The 20000-nt window shown below is 43.1% G+C and overlaps 1 protein-coding gene and 4 non-coding genes across 5 annotated transcripts in view; all 5 read left to right on the top strand.

Moving 5' to 3' along the window:
* The window catches only part of itpr3 (inositol 1,4,5-trisphosphate receptor, type 3), a 180267-nt gene that overhangs the window by 71880 nt on the left and 88387 nt on the right, over window positions 1-20000 (top strand). Inside the window, 8 exon segments of the mRNA XM_039800493.1 lie at window positions 2453-2597; window positions 2717-2861; window positions 4070-4278; window positions 7836-7956; window positions 11877-11931; window positions 12116-12281; window positions 13525-13671; window positions 15498-15569. Of these exon segments, the coding sequence (XP_039656427.1) occupies window positions 2453-2597; window positions 2717-2861; window positions 4070-4278; window positions 7836-7956; window positions 11877-11931; window positions 12116-12281; window positions 13525-13671; window positions 15498-15569 (1060 nt within the window).
* Window positions 2000-2072, top strand: trnak-uuu. The gene has a single exon. It is a non-coding gene; the product is annotated as a tRNA-Lys (tRNA).
* trnak-uuu lies at window positions 4994-5066 on the top strand. The gene has a single exon. It is a non-coding gene; the product is annotated as a tRNA-Lys (tRNA).
* trnak-uuu lies at window positions 8068-8140 on the top strand. Its single transcript has one exon. It is a non-coding gene; the product is annotated as a tRNA-Lys (tRNA).
* trnak-uuu lies at window positions 12669-12741 on the top strand. The gene has a single exon. It is a non-coding gene; the product is annotated as a tRNA-Lys (tRNA).

Raw genomic sequence — 20000 nt, 5'->3', positions numbered from 1 at the left:
GGGTCAAAAACTTCAGAAAAATTGACAAAAACTTCGGCAAAAGTGACAACGACGTCAGAAAAAGCGACAAAATCTAGGTGGGCCAAAATGTACTGTGAACCTAAATTGATATGCGGGCCGAATCATAATCTGCGAGGGGCCAGATTTGGCCCGCGGGCCTCGAGTTTGACACATGTGATATAGACTATGACGCCAATGGTTCCACAATCTCAAAGTGAACCTAGCTGCTCTCAATGCAGGCTTCACTAGTGTTGCGGTGATGCTGTTGATATGACTCTGTTAGTCTACACCAGTGGTTCTCAAATGGGGGTACGTGTCCCCCTAGGGGTACTCTGGAGGACTGCAGGGGGTACGTGAGATATTTAACTAAATGTTTAATAGTTACGAGGCTGTTGTCCACAACATTGTTCCTCTTCATGTAGAACTTTTTTTTTTCCTACCAAAAATGTGACATTTGTGTCGCCTTCTTTGGACCCAATCTATCCTTCCTTATACTGTCCTTCTACTTTTTACAAGTTTCGCGCTTTTTTCTTCTTATGTCACTGTTTTTAAAGTTTTTTTATACTATTTTCGACCTATTCTTTCCTTCCTTCCTTCCTTCTTTCTACTGTCTTTTTCTAAGTTTTTGTCTTTTTTACAGTTTTTGTCTAGCAATGTTTTTCATGTTGTTCAATGTTCCTCTTTATATACACTTTATTTTTACCGAAAATGATTAGCGCTGGTCAGGGGGCACTTTGCTTAAAGGAAGACGCCGACTTATTGGGAATTTAGCTTATTCACCGTAACCCCCAGAGTTAGACTAGTCCATACATACCCTTCTCATCTCAGTGCGTGCTGTAAAGCTGTCTGACGGCTCCAGCGGCATCAGCCCATAACAGAACAGGCAGGTGAATGGTTCCAGTAATCCTACTGCTCCGAATAAGTGACAAAATAACGCCAACATGTTCCTATTTACATGTTGTGATTTATAGAGTCACAGCGTGTACAAAAAACAACGTAACATGAGACACAGCCATCTTCTAACTGTAAACAAACCGGGAACTATATTCTCAGGTGGAAGAATATAGTACTTGGGCGGAGTGATATGCTCACAGCAAGCCTGTCTGAGAATATAGTTCCCGGTTTGTTTACTGTTAGAAGATGGCTGTGTCTCATGTTACGTTGTTTTTTGTACACGCTGTGACTCTACAAATCACAACATGTAAATAGGAACATGTTGGCGTTATTTTGTCACAATTCGGAGCAGTAGGCTAGTTGGAACCAGTTACCTGCAGGATCTGTGCTAGGCTAAGCTAATGCTGGAGCCATCAGACAGCCTTACAGCACGCACTGAGATGAGAAGGGTATGTATCGACTTGTCTAACTCTGGGGGTTACGGTGAATAAGCTAAATTCCCAATAAGTCGGCGTGTTTCTTTAAAGAAACTATTCAAAAGGGGTACATTATTGAAAAAAGTTTGAGAACCAGTGGTCTACACATACATCTGTACATGAGATTCCTGAGTACAGCAGGACAGGTGGATACATTAACACTTACAAACATTTTGCTTGCACTGCTCCATCGTGGCATTTTAAGCAGCAGCCTCATACCATCATTATATGCCACGTTGAGTTTCTGCATACTGCTTTTTTTATAGCGCCGCCACAAGTGGGCAGTGTACCTTGGAGTACAACAAGCTTTAAAAAGTGTGGTCTTCACAGACAGTGAACACATACCAAATTTGCGATTCAGCATATTAGCTTGTGCATACATCATACAGTACTTTACCGTAAGGAGAAAAAAAAGTCACACACACACTCCACACACATGCAGACACAGAGACACACACATACACACACACATGCACGCACGCACACACACAATGACACACCACACACACACACACACACACACACACACACACACACACACACACACACACACACACACACACACACACACACACACACACACACACACACACACACACACACACACACCAGAGGAAGGTCTTCCTGAAGCCTGGATAGCTCAGTCGGTAGAGCATCAGACTTTTAATCTGAGGGTCCAGGGTTCAAGTCCCTGTTCAGGCAATAGATTATTGTGTGCTGAGTAGTGATCTCTGTCTTCATCGTTAATCGAGGACTGAACTTTTGTGACACCAGGGCCATGTTTAGCCCTGAAACAAAACGTAGCAACAAGTTTTATTTAAACTGAAACAGGGGTGCATTGAACACCTTGCTGTGTGCACTCTGCTGAGTTATTACCACGAGTCTGCAGACACGTCTCTGCTGATTGGCTATCACCTCTGACCCAGCCAATAAACAAGAGACAACATAACTCAAAGCTGTTTGCACATCGTTCCGAGGAAACAACACGTAAACCGTAGCAACACGGTGCACACCGTCTAGAGATTGAACGTGCCCCAGGTGAATAGTAAGTATAGAGATAATAATTAATGTTTCTTCCTCAGTTATGACTCCAACATGGACGACAGCCGAGACAACAAGAAGAACCGATTCTCCAACACGATGGCCTTCATGGAGGAATATCTCAACAACGTGCTCAACGACGAGCTGCCGTTTCACAACGCAGAGAAAAACAAACTCACATTCGAGGTCTGTCCCTGCTCTCCTGCTGCTTCCTGTCTCTCTTCACAGCTTCCTGTCTCACTTCCTGTCTCTCTGCAGCCGTGCTCTTGTCTCCTCTGATCACTTCCTGTCCCTTCCTCCTCCAGGTGGTGAGTTTGGCGCGTCACCTGATCTACTTTGGCTTCTACAGTTTCTTCGAGCTGCTCCGACTCACCAGAACTCTGCTGGGCATCATCGACTGTCGGCCCAACCCTGGATACGCCGGGGTCTTGTTCCACGAGGACGGATCAGGTTAGTCTGAAGTTTAGTGTCTTTACAGTTAAAGGTGCTGTAGGTAGGATGGTAAAGATCCAGGACTTAGCCCAAAGAATTTGAACATCAACAACTTCTCAGTCCCTCCCCCCTTTCTGCTAAAGCCCAAAACGGTCTCCTAAGCCCCTCCCCCCACAAGGGAGAATGAATGTGTGTGCGTGAGCAGTGATTAACATGCAGTTAGACACCTCCCCTGTCCCTGAATGGTGCATCTGAACAGTTAGACACCTCCCCCTGGCCCTGATTGGTGCATCTGAACAGTTAGACACACACCCTGGCCCTGATTGGTGCATCTGAACAGTTAGACACACCCCCTGGCCCTGATTGGTGCATCTGAACAGTTAGACACACACCCTGGCCCTGATTGGTGCATCTGAACAGTTAGACACACCCCCTGGCCCTGATTGGTGCATCTGAACAGTTAGACACCTCCCCTGGCCCTGATTGGTGCATCTGAACAGTTAGACACCCCCCTGGCCCTGATTGGTGCATCTGAACAGGGAGCTGTGGATTTTTGTAAATCTAACTCCAGGCTGTAGGTGGAGCCAGACGATCTGGATTTATTTGAATTACCTGCTTCATGTAGCTCTACTGGAACATAGGGTAGAAAGGTAGTTTTAGAAGTCTTACCGACTGCACCTTTAAACGTAGCCGAGATAAGGTGACTGTGAGCCAGGTGCAGAACACCGTGAGGTGACAATCTTTTCAGAGTTCAGCCGACAAAAAGTGAGCATCATGCGGCGACGACAGTTAAGTTTAATCTGGGGATTCCTCATTCATGACAGAAGTACTAATGCTTTAACCCTCGTGTTGTCTTCCTGTCGACCTGCAACTTTGGGTTTCTCTGGGTCGAAATTTCAATATTTTGTTGTTTTTCTACACTTTTCTTGACGTTTTTGTTGATTTTATTCCAATTTTGCCGTCACTTTTTCCGATGTATTTTTTTCACAAGTTTTTGTCACCTTTGGCGATGTTTTTGATGTTTTTTTAGTCACTTTTTCTGATTTTTTAGGTACATTTTTTCCCCTCGTTTTTGTAGCTTTTTCCAACATTTATCACTTTAAAAAAAAAAATCACAGTCACAGTTCTGATATACAAAGTTTTTGTAAACGGGCCAAATTTGACCTGAGAACAACAGGAGGGATAAAAGGAATGACTAGAAAGTGTTTTTTGTTCTCCGCCTGAAGGGAAGAACGTGAAGCGCTCCATCCACGGGATGGGACAGATCATGTCGACCATGGTGCTCAACAGGAAACAGTCCATCTTCGGAGGGGGCGGGGCCAGTGGGGGTGAGGCGGGGCTCGCTCTGGACGGGCCGAGAGGAAGTAAAGATAGCATCGACAAGGTGGACCTGACGGTGATGGACACCAAGCTGAAGATACTGGAGATACTGCAGGTAACTGATCCTTGATCAGGGGGGGTTCTAGGAGCAGACCTTTAGGGGGGGCTCAGCTATGCATTACAAACTGTTTACGTCGCTGCCAATCCAAAATAATGGAGTTGTTACATGTTTCATGAACATACTAGCCTAGAAATCTAGACGCACCCTAGCAGCAGCAAAATTATTTTGCAGTCTAGAAACTCTCCGTTGGCTTGCGAGCTGGAAAAACAAACTCTAGTCGGGCCAATCACATCGTTTATAGAGTCTGTGGGCGGGGCTTATGGCTGCTGCTGCTGCTGGTGAACAGCGGTCTTCTGGAAGACTTGGAGTTCAGCTTTTCTTTGAGAAAAGAACAAAGAACGGCTCTGAAGTCATTCTGAAAAAAGGAAGATGTGTTGGGAGTTTAAAGTTTAATCTGTCAGCTAGCGTTGCTCTGATTGGTTGGAGCGCTATCCTATTGGTGCAGAGGGAATTTGAAAGACAACCGTTTATCCCGCCCCTCGGATTGAGCCCTGACCAATGGAATTCAGATATAATGCAGGTTTAAGGCACATCCACATTTGCAGCACTTGGCCGAACCTGATGCTTTGTTTTTTTGCTATTATTTTTTTGCACACACACACACACACACACACACACACACACACACACACACACACACACACACACACACACACACACACACACACACACACATACACACACTCCTCCAGATGAAGGTCTTCCTGAAGCCTGGATAGCTCAGTCGGTAGAGCATCAGACTTTTAATCTGAGGGTCCAGGGTTCAAGTCCCTGTTCAGGCGATAGTTTATTGTGGAATCTGACGGTGATTATCTTCATAGTGAGTTGTGACTCTAGAGCAGGGCTGTCAAACTAAACTTCAGTGAGGGCCACACTGGAAAATGAGAATTACATCAAGGGCCAGCATCGACAAGGTGGACCAGATGTTGATGGACAACAAGCTGAAGATACTGGATATACTGCAGGTAACTGATCCTTGATCAGGGGAGGGTTCTAGGATCAGACCTTTAGGGGGGGCTCAGCTATGCATTACGAGCTGTTTACGTCACGTGGGCGGGGCTTATGGCTGCTGCTGCTGGTGAACAGCAGTCTTCTGGAAGACTTGGAGTTCAGCTTTTCTTTGAGAAAAGAACAAAGAACGGCACTGAACTCATTCTTAAAAAAGGAAGATGTGTTCATACGGATACGGCAAAAATGTAATCTATCAACTAGCTTCTCTTCCTTCTTCGTTGCTCTGGTTGGTTGTAGCGCTATCCTATTGCGTGCAGAGGGAATTTGAAAGACAACCATTTATCCCGCCCCTCGGATTGAGCCCTGACCAATGGTGAGTTCCCAGACCCAACATCTGGATGTGGGTCTGGCTGGTCAGGCTATGAACGTATATCATTTTGGTTCCATGTGGAATGAAGTCTGAGTCTTTCTGTCACTGCAAAACTTCAGTTTCCTCCACACTCCCCTTTACAAGTGCTGGGAAATGAATGAAATTCCCGTGGTGCAAAGGTGCACAAGCGTGGGACAGATAGTAAACAGGATTATCATCTGTGCATGCGCGAACATTTTGAGAGATCGCACAGATTGTGTACCGACACTAACGACCACAATTGTATTTAACATTCAGCAATTTTAGTTGCTTACGTTTCAATTTGGGTTCTAATCTGCTCCATGAAATGACCAACTTCTTCTCTGGGGACTACCAACGTTAAGCTACACAACCGTCTCCTGCTCTCCCTCTGACAGATCAGATAGAGACTCAGCCAAAGGCGGGAGTCTGGCACCATAACCTCCTCTGATTGGCCGACATTACGTTTCCGTTAACCCTTTCCTTGACGGGGTTACAGGTGCATAGCATCACACAGGATATTAAACCTGTTTCAAGCCCTTTGAACCTGTAATTGTTTGTCTTCTGTCACTAACAGACAAGTTCACAAACTCTCACTTGAAGCTCTAAAATTGATTAAAAAAAGAAGAAGGTTTGAGCCCCCCTAAAAAGGGTCTAAAATAGCCCATGTCCTTGATTCAATGTTTCAGCTTTCGTTTCTGATTAGAAACGATATTTGTATTCCAATCATAGACTGTTAATATTAATGGACAGAGAATGTGTGACGTCACCCATTGGTTTCTGGAGATCTGCTAGGAGTCGTTGAGTTTGCCGTTACGGGCGCAGCCATCCTGGTTGGGGATGTGAGGAGTTTAGATGAGACGGAGGAGAGAGGGAGGAGAGAGGGAGGAGAGAAGGAGTGAGGGAGGAGAGAGGGAGGAGAGAGGTAGGAGTGAGGGAGGAGGAGAGAGGGAGGAGAGGAGTGAGGGAGGAGAGCGAGAGGGATGAGAGAGGTAGGAGTGAGGGAGGAGTGAGGGAGGAGGAGAGAGGAAGGAGAGAGAGAGGGAGGAGTGAAGGAGGAGCTGCTTACACTCTACGTTATGTTACACACTTTCACTGGCAATCACATCATAGCCACGCCCTAAAACACCCCCTGCTTTATCGCTGATTTTAAAATCAACAAGACCATAATTCACTAAATGAACATCATTCTGTGTTGCAGAAGACTTAAAACTAGAGATTCAGACCATAAACTCATTATGAAAATGTTTACTGAGGTAATAAATCAAGTGAGAAGTGGGTCACTTTCTCATAGACTTCTACAGAAACAGACCTCATTTTGCAACCGCACGTGTCGCCCCCTGCAGGAATTCAGATATAATGCAGGTTTGAGGAGTCTCCCCCTGCTGGAATTCAGATATAATGCAGGTTTGAGGAGTCTCCCCCTGCTGGTATTCAGATATAATGCAGGTTTAAGGAGTCTCCCCCTGCTGGAATTCAGATATAATGCAGGTTTGAGGAGTCTCCCCCTGCAGGAATTCAGATATAAAGCAGGTTTAAGGAGTCTCCCCCTGCAGGAATTCAGATAAAATTCAGGTTAAAGGAGTCTCCCCCTGCAGGAATTCAGATATAATGCAGGTTTAAGGAGTCTCCCCCTGCAGGAATTCAGATATAATGCAGGTTTAAGGAGTCTCCCCCTGCAGGAATTCAGATATAATGCAGGTTTAAGGAGTCTCCCCCTGCAGGAATTCAGATATAATGCAGGTTTAAGAAGTCTCCCCCTGCTGGTATTCAGATATAATGCAGGTTTAAGGCACTTCCACATTTGCAGCACTTGGCCAAACCTGATGCTTTGTCCACTAATATTACCAGTCTATGATTCCAATACTGATACGAGGAGACTTTTCCGTCATCTTTTTACTCTGCGTGTGCAGATTCCGTGTGACCCTGGATATTATTTTAAATAAGAATTTACTTTTAAATCCCAGGAAACCTTATTTTACCTTGTCATTTTTGACGTTGCATGATATCTTTCAGTAACCCCAGTTTTAAAAAGTAGTTCAGTGAATAACTTTCTGAAAATGTATTTATGTTAATTTGAGCTAAAACACATTTTGAGGCTTTAAATTTCATGTTATCCTGATAAAAGTGATGTATTCCTTGTTATCTATATCTGACAAACATGAACTCTCAGGCTAATCTCTCTCTGTTTAATTATTGTTAAATTCATCAGTTCATCCTCAACGTGCGTCTGGACTACCGCATCTCCTTCCTGCTCTCCGTCTTCAAGAAGGAGTTTGTGGACGTTTATCCCATGGGGGACGCAGACGCCACCACCAACATGGAGCACGCAGGTACACACACACACACACACACACACACACACACACACACACACACACACACACACACACACACACACACACACACACACACACACTCCTCCAGAGAAAAGTCTTTCTGAAGCCTGGATAGCTCAGTCGGTAGAGCATCAGACTTTTAATCTGAGGGTCCAGGGTTCAAGTCCCTGTTCAGGCGATAGATTATTGTGGAATCTGACGGTGATTATCTTCAGAGTGAGCAGTGACTCTAGAGAAAGGCTGTCAAACTAAACTTCAGTGAGGGCCACACTGGGAAATGAGAATTACATCAAGGGCCAGATGTAGAGTTTATTGAAATGGTTTCATTTAAGAGAAAAGTCAAATATCTTTGACCGAATTATCGTATGTCTTATAACGTCTTCTCACTTACAGTTTGGTCGACATAAAGTCCTAAAAACGTTCCTTAGCCATCATAGAAAAAAAACCTGTGGCACAAACATTGAAAAAAAATATTGGAAAAAGCACAAAAAAAAACATTGAAAAAAGCGTCCGCAAAAGTGACAAAACCTTCAGAAAAGTGACAAAAGCTGTATGTGCCAACATTTATTATGAACCTAAATTAATATGAGGGCCGGATCAAAATCTGCGAGGGGCCGGATTTGGCCCGCGGGCCTTGAGTTTGACACCTGTGCTCTAGAGTCATAGGCCCTCATTTATCAACCTAACGTAGAAACCAGTGCAGATATGAGCGCAGAAATCATCTTAGGACAGGCTCCACGTGTGATTCATGAAACACTCGTATCACACCAATCAGAATGTAAGAATGTTCGTACGTTGATAAATGCAGCGGCTGGAAACCATCGTCATTTAAATATCGTCCCAATATATTCTCTGTTTTGAGAAGCGGCACTTTTCAGAGGTGGAGATTGAAACCCTGATATCTCCGGTTCATTTGCACTAACATGTGTACTATTTGGCAGCCTGAAAACTGTTATTAAAGGCTGGAGAAAGAATGCGGGATGGAAAGAGATCACTGATGCGGTCAACAGTGTTGCCGTAGTAAATTGGACTCCAGCTGAAGTTTAGCCTATTTAATTTATACATCCTTGACACATGTATGCTTTAGTCCTAATAGTAATATACAGGCTTCTATTGCAATCTCTTAGACCTACATACACACAGTAGTGGAGTTTATGCAGCGTCTTTTATTTTACTCGTGTTTTTTTTCATGAGTCAGAACGAGGGAACAGCTGAGGGAGAGCTTGTGTCCTCCGCCCCCCGTCCTGGACCACCACCCAGACCCTGTCTCCTGACAGCAGAGGGGCTGGAAAAACAAGCCGAAATAACTCGGTCTATGGCAGAAAGAAATCGTTCACTTGTGGCCATTAACAACACTTTAAAAGAGAAACGAAACCTGGAGAATAAATAAAAATGTTGTGCATCGTCATGTTTCCTGTATTGAGTATCACTGCCAAACATAACACTATAGGCTACCTTTTAAAAGAGGAATAATATCCTGTCTCCTTCGTATTAGCCCCCAGTTGGGGCTGTGCTGGACACTGCTCTCTGGGCATCGGGTCATCTGGCTGAGCTGCGTGCAGTCATTGAGGAAGAGGATTTAAGTTTAGGCCTTGCATGGCATAAAGGTGCATTGTGTACCAGACAGATAAGCATAAAAACAGGAAAGACAGTCAAAGTTACGGTAACAGAAGAGGAAGTTGCACCACACAGAGGCCCCGACCCTGGTGTGTGTGAGGCTGTGTCTCAGACCGCCTACTTGCACACTTCTAATACTTAGTTTTAAAGGAACACGCCGACTTATTGGGAATTTAGCTTATTCACCATAACCCCCAGAGTAAGACAAGTCGATACATAGCCTTCTCATCTCAGTGCGTGCTGTAACGCTGTCTGACGGCTCCAGCATTAGCTTAGCCTAGCACAGATCCTGCAGGTAACTGGTTCCAACTAGCCTACTGCTCTGAATTGTGACAAAAGTGACAAAATAACACCAACATGTTCCTGTTTACATGTTGTGATTTGTAGAGTCACAGCGTGTACAAAAAACAACGTAACATGAGACACAGCCATCTTCTAACAGTAAACACACTGGGAACTATATTCTCAGACAGGCTTGCTGCGCGCATATCACTCCGCCCAAGTACTATATTCTTCCACCTGAGAATATAGTTCCCGTTTTTTTTTACAGTTAGAAGATGGCTGTGTCTCATGTTACGTTGTTTTTTGTACACGTTGTGACTCTACAAATCACAACATGTAAATAGGAACATGTTGGCGTTATTTTGTCACTTACTCGGAGCAGTAGGATTACTGGAACCATTCACCTGCCTGTTCTGTGATGAGCTGATGCTGCTGGAGCCGTCAGACAGCATTACAGCACGCAAGGAGATGAGAAGGGTATGTATGGACTTGTCTAACTCTGGGGGTTACGGTGAATAAGATAAATTCCCAATAAGTCGGCGTGTTCCTTTATGTATATAGTGTAGATAATGCACTGAAAGTACCAGGATGACCCCCTAAAAACAGTCAAAAAGTTCAGTGTGGAACGATGGACGATACGCTCATTAAACGGGCGCCATCATGACTACAAAGCGGAAAGGGGCGGGACCAGGGACTGGCAGCTGATTGGACGAACGCGTCACATGGGTCTGGCTTCTCCCAGATTTCACAACAGACCATAATGGGCGGCTCGTTCAGAATACAATCTCGTATTTTACGAAAATAGTTCACCAAAACGTGTTTCTGAAAACAATTTAAGAGAGAAATAGGCCAACACTAGGGACAACACTAACCATCGAAAGTGGGCACTACGGCAGGAAGTGGTCAGTGACCATTAGCAGTGTACTGACAGAAGTATGCAGAATGAGACACAACCACAGTGTGTAAGAAAACAGTTTCTGCCTATAAACAAGAAGACACCCCCCTGTGAGGGGAGGATAAAAGCTTGAGGGAGAGAACAGATCGGGGCTCACTTCAGATGAGATCTTGGTGGACCAGCTCTGACTTGATGTCTGTTGCTAGGGAAACTTAGTCTCTGTTTTTGAACCCACAGCTGTGTTGTAACTCTCATGCTGGACTCAGTAAACTTTGAGTAACTGAACTCTTCGTCTCAGATTGATCCTTGTGCACGGTGAACGTAAATCCAATAAAAGAAGGGAATTAAATAACAGGAGTCAGATTGAAATGACGAGCGGGATGGGCATGACAAACGCAACCCATGGCAGCTGATTGGACGATCGCGTCACATGGGTCTGGCTGGTCCCAAATTTCAAAACAGACTGTCATGGCGGCTCGTTCAGAATACGATCTCATATTGTACTAAAATAGTTCACCGAAACGTGTTTCTGAAAACATTTTAAGAGAGAAATAGGCCATGCAGTTGCTGAATCTGTCTTCATTTCAGATCAACAAAGGTCAGTTTAAAAGATTTTCGTCAGATTTTGCGAGACACCGAGCCGACCGCTCCTCAAGTGGAGTGGGGCGCTGCTGCAGGTCACGTCACCTGCAGAAATGTCCAGTGGGAGAGAGGCTGACCGGAGCTGTAGGATGCGCCAGAGTCATTTATAGTCTGGTGTGTGGGAACATTTTGGATTTCACGTTACCTAAATGGAAATAAAACAATATAGAACTGCCACTGTGTGCACGTTTTGTGCAACATGCATTCAATATGCTAATTTTAGCTATATATCATATGCTGAAGTATATTCTGGAGTGTTAAAGAAAAAATAAGAAACCGTACTGAACCGAAAACCGTGACCCTAAAACCGTGATACGAACCGAACCGTGGGTTTTGTGAACCCTACCACCCCTAATATCCATATATTGCCCAGCTCTATATATATATATATATATATATATGTATATAGGAACCAAATGAGTTTGTGTGAATCCTGTCGTGTTGTTTCTGACCGTCTCGTGTGTTTGTATCTCTTCAGCCGCCATTAACCTGCAGCACATCGGAGAGCAGGCCGAGGCCATGTTCGGAGTCGGGTAAACAAGAGCTCTTTGTTTGGTTGTTTCCTTCTCGTCTTCTCTTCTTCTATCATCTCTTCTTTGCTTGTAAAATATTTGTGAAATTGAAGCAGTTCCATAGTGTGTGTGTGTGTGTGTGTGTGTGTGTGTGTGTGTGTGTGTGTGTGTGTGTGTGTGTGTGTGTGTGTGTGTGTGTGTGTAGGAAGGGGAACAGTATCCTGGAGATGGATGATGAGGGAGGCAGGATGTTCCTGAGGGTTCTGATCCACCTCACCATGCACGACTATCCTCCGCTGGTCTCTGGAGCTCTGCAGCTGCTCTTCAGACACTTCAGCCAGAGACAAGAAGTACTGCACACCTTCAAACAGGTAAACACACACACACACACACACACAGATAGACACATATACATACACACACACACACACACACACACACACACACACACACACACAGACAGACACACACACACACTCCCACACAAACACACACACACACACACACACACACACAGATAGACACACACACAGAGACAGACACACACACACACACACACACACACACACACAGACAAACACACATGGATGCCCACTCCATACACACTCACACTCACACACACACACACACACACACACACACACACACACACACACACACACACACACACACACACACACACACACACACACACACACTCCACACAAACATACACATGCACACACACACACACTCCTCCAGATGAAGGTCTTCCTGAAGCCTGGATAGCTCAGTCGGTAGAGCATCAGACTTTTAATCTGAGGGTCCAGGGTTCAAGTCCCTGTTCAGGTGATAGATTATTGTGGAAGAAGTTTCTCTCTGTTAGTATCTCCTCTAAAGCACTCAGTGCTGATATCAGAACATCAAGCTCACTCATACAGAGGCTGAAAAGTGAGTATCAGAGGGGCCCTGAAGCTGTGCTGCAACAAGTATTCAGATTACTGCAGTAAGAGGTCTTATACCACACAGTATAAATACTCTATTACAAGTTAAAGTCCTGCAGTGAAAATGTTACTTAAGTAAACGTCTGTACGTATCATGAGGAAAATGTAGTTAAAGTATTAAAAGTAAAGAACAATCCTCCCATTTTAGACATTAACATTAACATAAACTGAGTGGTTTACTGTGCATGTTAATGTTAACGGTAATGTTTACGGTGTGTGTGCAGGTTAATGTTAACGGTAATGTTTACGGTGTGTGTGCAGGTTAATATTAACGGTAATGTTTACGGTGTGTGTGCAGGTTAATGTTAACGGTAATGTTTACGGTGTGTGTGCAGGTTAATGTTAACGGTAATCTTTGCGGTGTGTGTGCAGGTTAATGTTAACGGTAATCTTTGTGGTGTGTGTGCAGGTTAATGTTAACGGTAATCTTTGCGGTGTGTGTGCAGGTTAATGTTAACGGTAATCTTTGCGGTGTGTGTGCAGGTTAATGTTAACGGTAATCTTTGCGGTGTGTGTGCAGGTTAATATTAACGGTAATCTTTGCGGTGTGTGTGCAGGTTAATGTTAACGGTAATCTTTGCGGTGTGTGTGCAGGTTAATGTTAACGGTAATCTTTGCGGTGTGTGTGCAGGTCCAGCTGCTGATCTCGTCTCAGGACGTGGAGAACTACAAACTGATCAAAGCCGACCTGGATCGTCTCCGCACGCTGGTGGAGAAGTCTGAGCTGTGGGTGGAGAAGAAGAGCTCGGGGGGGGGAGACGGCAAGGAGAAAGGAGAGGTGGGGAGCAGAAGCATCAACACATCATCATCTCACTCCTTTATTTACTTCATAAACATCAAGGATCAAAGAACTGTTTGAGATAATTAATCCATTCATATCACAACCTTTACCTTTCAGCACTTTGAGTGTCTGCGATACAGCGCTGTATAAATGTAATGAATTATTATTATTATTATTATTATTATTATATTATATTATATTAAGTGCTGCATACCTTCAAACAGGTACACATACACACACACACACACAAAGACACACACACACACACACACACACACACACACACACACACACACACAAAGACACACACACACACACACACTCACACACAGACCCAGAGACACACACACACAGACACACACAGACACACACACACACACCCAGACACACACACACACACACACACACACACAACAGAGACACACCGCGTACACAGACACACACAGACACACACACACACCCAGACACACACACACACACACAGACACACACACACACAGAGACACACACACAGACACACACACACACACACACAGACACACACACACACGCACACACAAACACAGAGACACACACACACACACACACAGAGACACACGCACACACACAGACACACACACAGAGACACACACACGCACACACACAGAGACACACACATACACAGACACACACACTTGATTTTTTTAGCCTTCCTTATGTAAATAACTATAAAAGTAACAGTGAACAACCATTAACTAATAAACTAACTAACTAGTTAACTAGCTAACTAACTAGCTAACTAGTTAACTAACTAATAAACTAACTAACTAGTTCACTAACTAGCTAGCTAACTAACTAACTAGTTAACTAACTAGCTAACAAACGAAGGCGCTACTTAAAGCAGCACCAGAACAGGTCCTGGGTAGAAGCTGAACATGAGCTGATGATCAGGACATCAGTCATGATGACCTGAAGAACTGAACTGGACCTTTGCATCCTGGTCTTCCAGCTGACTGAACTTACCGCTGGTGTGGGGCTTCTGCTGATGTCTCTGACGGCTGAGCTACTGTTTACGGTCCTGGGTTCAGATTGGGCTTTGGGCCTTTGTTGCATGTCTCTCTCTTCATATTTATTTCTGTTTTGGGAAGGGGCTCATGTTGTCTTGTTATGCTCTAACCAGACAGACCCAACGGTCACAGCTCCTACTGTACAAATGCAACTCACAGTTCTTGAGTCAAGAGAGTGTTTTCGATCATACGTGCAACAAAAGCATCACTCTAACGGGCCGGCTACATTGCTACAGCGTAGCGTATGCAGAGCGAATGTTCCAAAAACTACACTTCCACTTTAATCAATGAAACTGGCAACACCGGACAGAGAGCAGCGTAGTCTGACCGCTGTACAAGACTAAAAACAGGACAGTCTTCTATTTATATATTTTACACGAGGTGTGTAAACAGAAATGGATCATAAAGTGTCTGTTAGGGCCCTGTCTGAAGTCAGAACGGAAGTACAGAGAGTTGCCTCATCTCATTGGTGTGAACTGGCTTTCTCATATTTAAACTCTGAATTCTTGTAATTCATCGTCAAGAAAGCTTACGTATTTAATATAATAGGGAAGTTTACCAGCACTGTGCTTTACATCGCTGTCAAACTCAGATTAAGTACTTTTTAGCTGCACAAAATGTACGTTACGTAGTAATGATGGTTAGGATTCTACAGCTCTTTTAAAATAAGAGGAGAATTGCCAAAATTGGCCCACGGGCCCCAAATTGGGCAGCATTGTTATTGATTCAAGTGTGTATAATGTAGCAGCAGAGAGTCTTACCGTCTGCCTCCTGCAGGGGGCATCGGAGGACGCAACGCCCAAGAAGGACAAGGAGAAAGGCAACGAGAACTACCGGAAAGTCAAAGAGGTGAGAACACTTTGTCTGTCTGTGTCGTTTTGTCTCTTTGTCTGTTGTGGTGTTTCTGCCGCGCACTTCCAACAGATCAGCTGTCAATCAATCAATCAATCAATCAATCAATCAACGTGGGCGGGGCTGTGGTGTCTCTGTTTGTTGATGATGTCCTTTATTTGGTGCTCTTGTCTTAGTCTCAACTTTCACTGCTCAGTCTGATTATTACACGATTTCCCTCTCTGAAAAACAGCATCTGCTAAATGGCTCAAATGTAAATAAAAGCATCCAGAGTCCTGGATTTCTGTTCAACCGATCAAAACTTCTTTCGTCTGATCAATTTCACTTTCTAAGGGTTAAATTGTTGCCACACACACACCGGAGTCTATTCTTGCATCACCAGACCTTCCTCCTCCACAGCTCTGCGGAGGATGGTCTGGCTAGTCCACACAGCATTCCTGGATGGGAGGAAAACGTGCTCTGGTTAATGGGCATTTCTTTAAACCAATCAGAATCATCGTGGGCGGGGCTAAGCTCCGGACGGAGCCACGGGGCCTCTGCTAAATAGTCTCAGGAAGGAACTGGTTTTGGTGGAACATGTGGACGTTCAAAAGTATCTTTAGTCGTGCAACAGAAAACTCAGATTGGACAGATAGTCTAGCTAGCTGTTAGACAGACAGACAGACAGACAGACAGACAGACAGATAGATAGTCTAGCTAGCTGTCTGGATTTACTGAGGAGCAGTTAACCAGAGTCCTCACAAATCCCTTTGAATGTACCTCGAGCCTGGACAGAGTTGTTCAAAAAGCCTGCTGCACCTTCTGCTTGGAAAGACCTACAGAAAAGACTCAGACTACACTGTCAAACCCCTTAACTGATTTTGAAGGTGATGTTAAAGCCATAGAACATGAGTCCATCCACACGTGTAAATGTTTTAATTAATGGCACTTTTATTTAATTTAAATGCACTTGAGTTGTCGTAGCCTCTTTTGTGTTTGTTTTTTGATTGTAAATTGTTTTATATGTAACTAATATGTTCTGCTATCTTGGCCAGGTCTCTCAATGAGACTAACCTGGTTAAATAAAGGTTAAATAAAAAAATGTAGGGACGGACATCCGGGCGAAATGAAGGACATCCAGCGGAATTAACCCAAAACACAGGACTTACACCCAGGAGACCGGGGATCAGGTCCCGCGTGGCACGTTTCCTAAAGTCGCTTTCTTCTTTAACCGTCCCGTTATTCCCGCCAGGCAGGGAAACGTAAGCCCACCCACGACTAGGGATGGGCGTTCGATTACATTTTCTTAGTCGATCGTCGGGAGAATCAACAATCGACTATCGATTAATCATTAATATTTTTATATTAAAATTCATTATTTATTTAACTTTTATAAATTAAAAATGCAATGAAAATACAAAAATACAGCGTGTTTTTCCTCGATGAGATCTTAATTACAAGAACAACAACTTGTGGCAGTTGCTGGAGGTTATAGATATAGATTATAGATATAGGTTATAGATATAGATTATAGATATAGGTTATAGATATAGATTATAGATATAGGTTATAGATATAGGTTATAGATATAGATTATAGATATATGTTATAGATATAGGTTATAGATATAGATTATAGATATAGGTTATAGATATAGGTTATAGATATAGATTATAGATATATGTTATAGATATAGGTTATAGATATAGATTATAGATATATGTTATAGATATAGGTTATAGATATAGATTATAGATATAGGCGCTGCGGTGCTCTGAAGCAGCAGAAGCTGCAGCTGCGAGCCGGCGTTCTTAAACAGAGACCCTCGTTTGTTCCAAAATAATAAATTAAAAGAATCATGTTAAATAATAACTTAACCAAAAACATAATACTTAGATCGGACAGGTTTTGTCAAAATGTAACTCCAAACTATCCAAGGCACGGACAAAGCCTAATAACAGAATAACCAGTAGGCTAACCCACATACAACTTCTGCACCAGTCTACTGATGTGTGTTGAGAAAGAGAAGCATGTTGATATGATCTGGGGTCAGACGCGACCACTACCTGGCAGGGCTCTAGAGTGCGACCAAAATTTGTAAGGGTGCGACTAAGACAGGGGTGTCAAACTAAACTTCAGTGAGGGCCACACTGGAAAATGAGAATTACATTAAGGGCCAGATGTAGAGTTTATTGAAATGGTTTCATTTAAGAGAAAAGTCAAACCGTATTATCGTATGTCTTTTTTGTTATAAAATTTTTATTGTTTTAACATTGTTTAAACATGACATAACAACGAAGACAAGCAATCAGCAATTGCACCAGTACGAAATAAAAATGAATAAATCAATAATTAAAAGAAAAACAAAAAAAAAAATTATATAAAATAAATAAATAATAAACAGACCTACAGAACATATTTCAAAATATCAACATATACACCAATATATTTAAGTACTACAGATTATTAGAATTGTTAGAAAATATCCATAAAAAAAAAGTATGTATTATCGTATGTCTTATAAAGTCTTCTCACTTACAGTTTGGTCGACATAAAGTCCTAAAAACGTTCCTTAGCCATCATAGAAAAAAAACCTGTGGCACAAATATTGAAAAAAAGCAGCAAAAAGATGTCGGGAAAAGTGGTACATTGAAAAAAGCATCCGCAAAAGTGACAAAAACTTCAGAAAAGTGACAAAAGCTGTATGTGCCAACATTTATTATGAACCTAAATTGATATGAGGGCCGGATCAAAATCTGCGAGGGGCCGGATTTGGCCCGCGGGCCTTGAGTTTGACACCTGTGGACTAAGATGTTTCCCAGGTCGCACCGGTGCACCTAACGTCCTCGCATCCGCTGCCTCTCCACCAACGAAGCGATGTTATATCGATATGGTTTAATGTTGCGTTACATGAGCCATTCCTTCTGTAAAGCCGTGCCTGTGTTTGGATCTCTCCTCCGAGCAGCCCCCCCCCCCATTCACTCACACACCGGCCGGCTCACCTGCAACAACATGGAGAGACACAGCGCCGCCGGTCCAAACTGCTGACATTCGTCTACAGTTTGAATTGTTATTAACACAGCTGTATATGGTTAAGTATGAGAGGGAAACCTGTATTATTAACACAGCTGTATATTATTAAGTATGAGAGGGAAACCTGTATTATTAACACAGCTGTATATTATTAAGTATGAGGGGAAACCTGTATTATTAACACAGCTGTATATTATTAAGTATGAGAGGGAAACCTGTATTATTAACACAGCTGTATATTATTAAGTATGAGAGGGAAACCTGTATTATTAACACAGCTGTATATTAAGTATGAGAAGGAAACCTGTATTATTAACACAGCTGTATATTAAGTATGAGAGGAAACCTGTATTATTAACACAGCTGTATATTAAGTATGAGAGGAAACCTGTATTATTAACACAGCTGTATATGGTTAAGTATGAGAGGAAACCTGTATTATTAACACAGCTGTATATTAAGTATGAGAGGAAACCTGTATTATTAACACAGCTGTATATTGTTAAGTATGAGAGGGAAGCCTGTATTGGTACCAGTGTTTCCGCTGGTAACTCTCTGTTATTGCGGCCGCCACGGTGAAAAACACAGAAGAAGTTATTGAATGCAGCTAACTTCAGTTTGTTGAGTAATAGCGTGTGAGACGGAGCCTGCTGGACCTAGGCCAGAGATGTGACCCATGACCACATTATCATAGTTCATAAAAATGCAGCGCAGTGACGATCCAGACATTTCATCGCCTACACAAGACGTGTGTAACGCCGCCGACCCGCCAAAGCGCATTCGACCCGTGCTGGACCCGTTCATAATGAGTCAGCCGTCACTCTGCGAGTAGCTTCAGTCCATCGTACCGCCCTCTCTCCCTATATGAGCTACTGGGCTATCCGGGTCTGTTATTGTTGTTGAAAACAAGTGAAGGAGCTTTCTCAGAGATATATATTTTTATAAATATATTAATATATAAATATATCCCAGGCTATTTATTTCCGATAATTTACATGTGTTGCAGCTGTATATTTTCAAATTGGGAAGGAAACCCTGTCTTTGCATTTTATTTTAATCACATCTGTTTTGATAAAAGAGCTTGTGAAAAGTGGCTTTGACGTAAAACTGAACATTTAGCCTACTTTGTAAAAAATATAAATTAGAGATAGAGATATATATATATTGTGTATCGCCATTCAGCTGAAAAATACAGAGATATGATTTTTAGACCTGGACTAGTGGAAGATCTGATAAGAATCAGTGTGGAGGGGCCCAGCTTGGAGGATTTGATGCCAGGGAGTGTAGCAAGTTGGTTTAGCCAAGGCCAAAGGGGAAGAAGGCTAAATTACAGGTGTTGGGGCATTTGACAGTAAGGGGGGGGGGGACCCACTATAAGACTTTGAGTACAGTATAATGTTTAATTATAATAATGTT

This window comes from Perca fluviatilis, chromosome 5, assembly GCF_010015445.1.
Source record: "Perca fluviatilis chromosome 5, GENO_Pfluv_1.0, whole genome shotgun sequence".
In the NCBI taxonomy this organism is placed as follows: Eukaryota; Metazoa; Chordata; class Actinopteri; order Perciformes; family Percidae; genus Perca; species Perca fluviatilis.
This window is presented reverse-complemented; position numbering and strand designations above follow the sequence as displayed.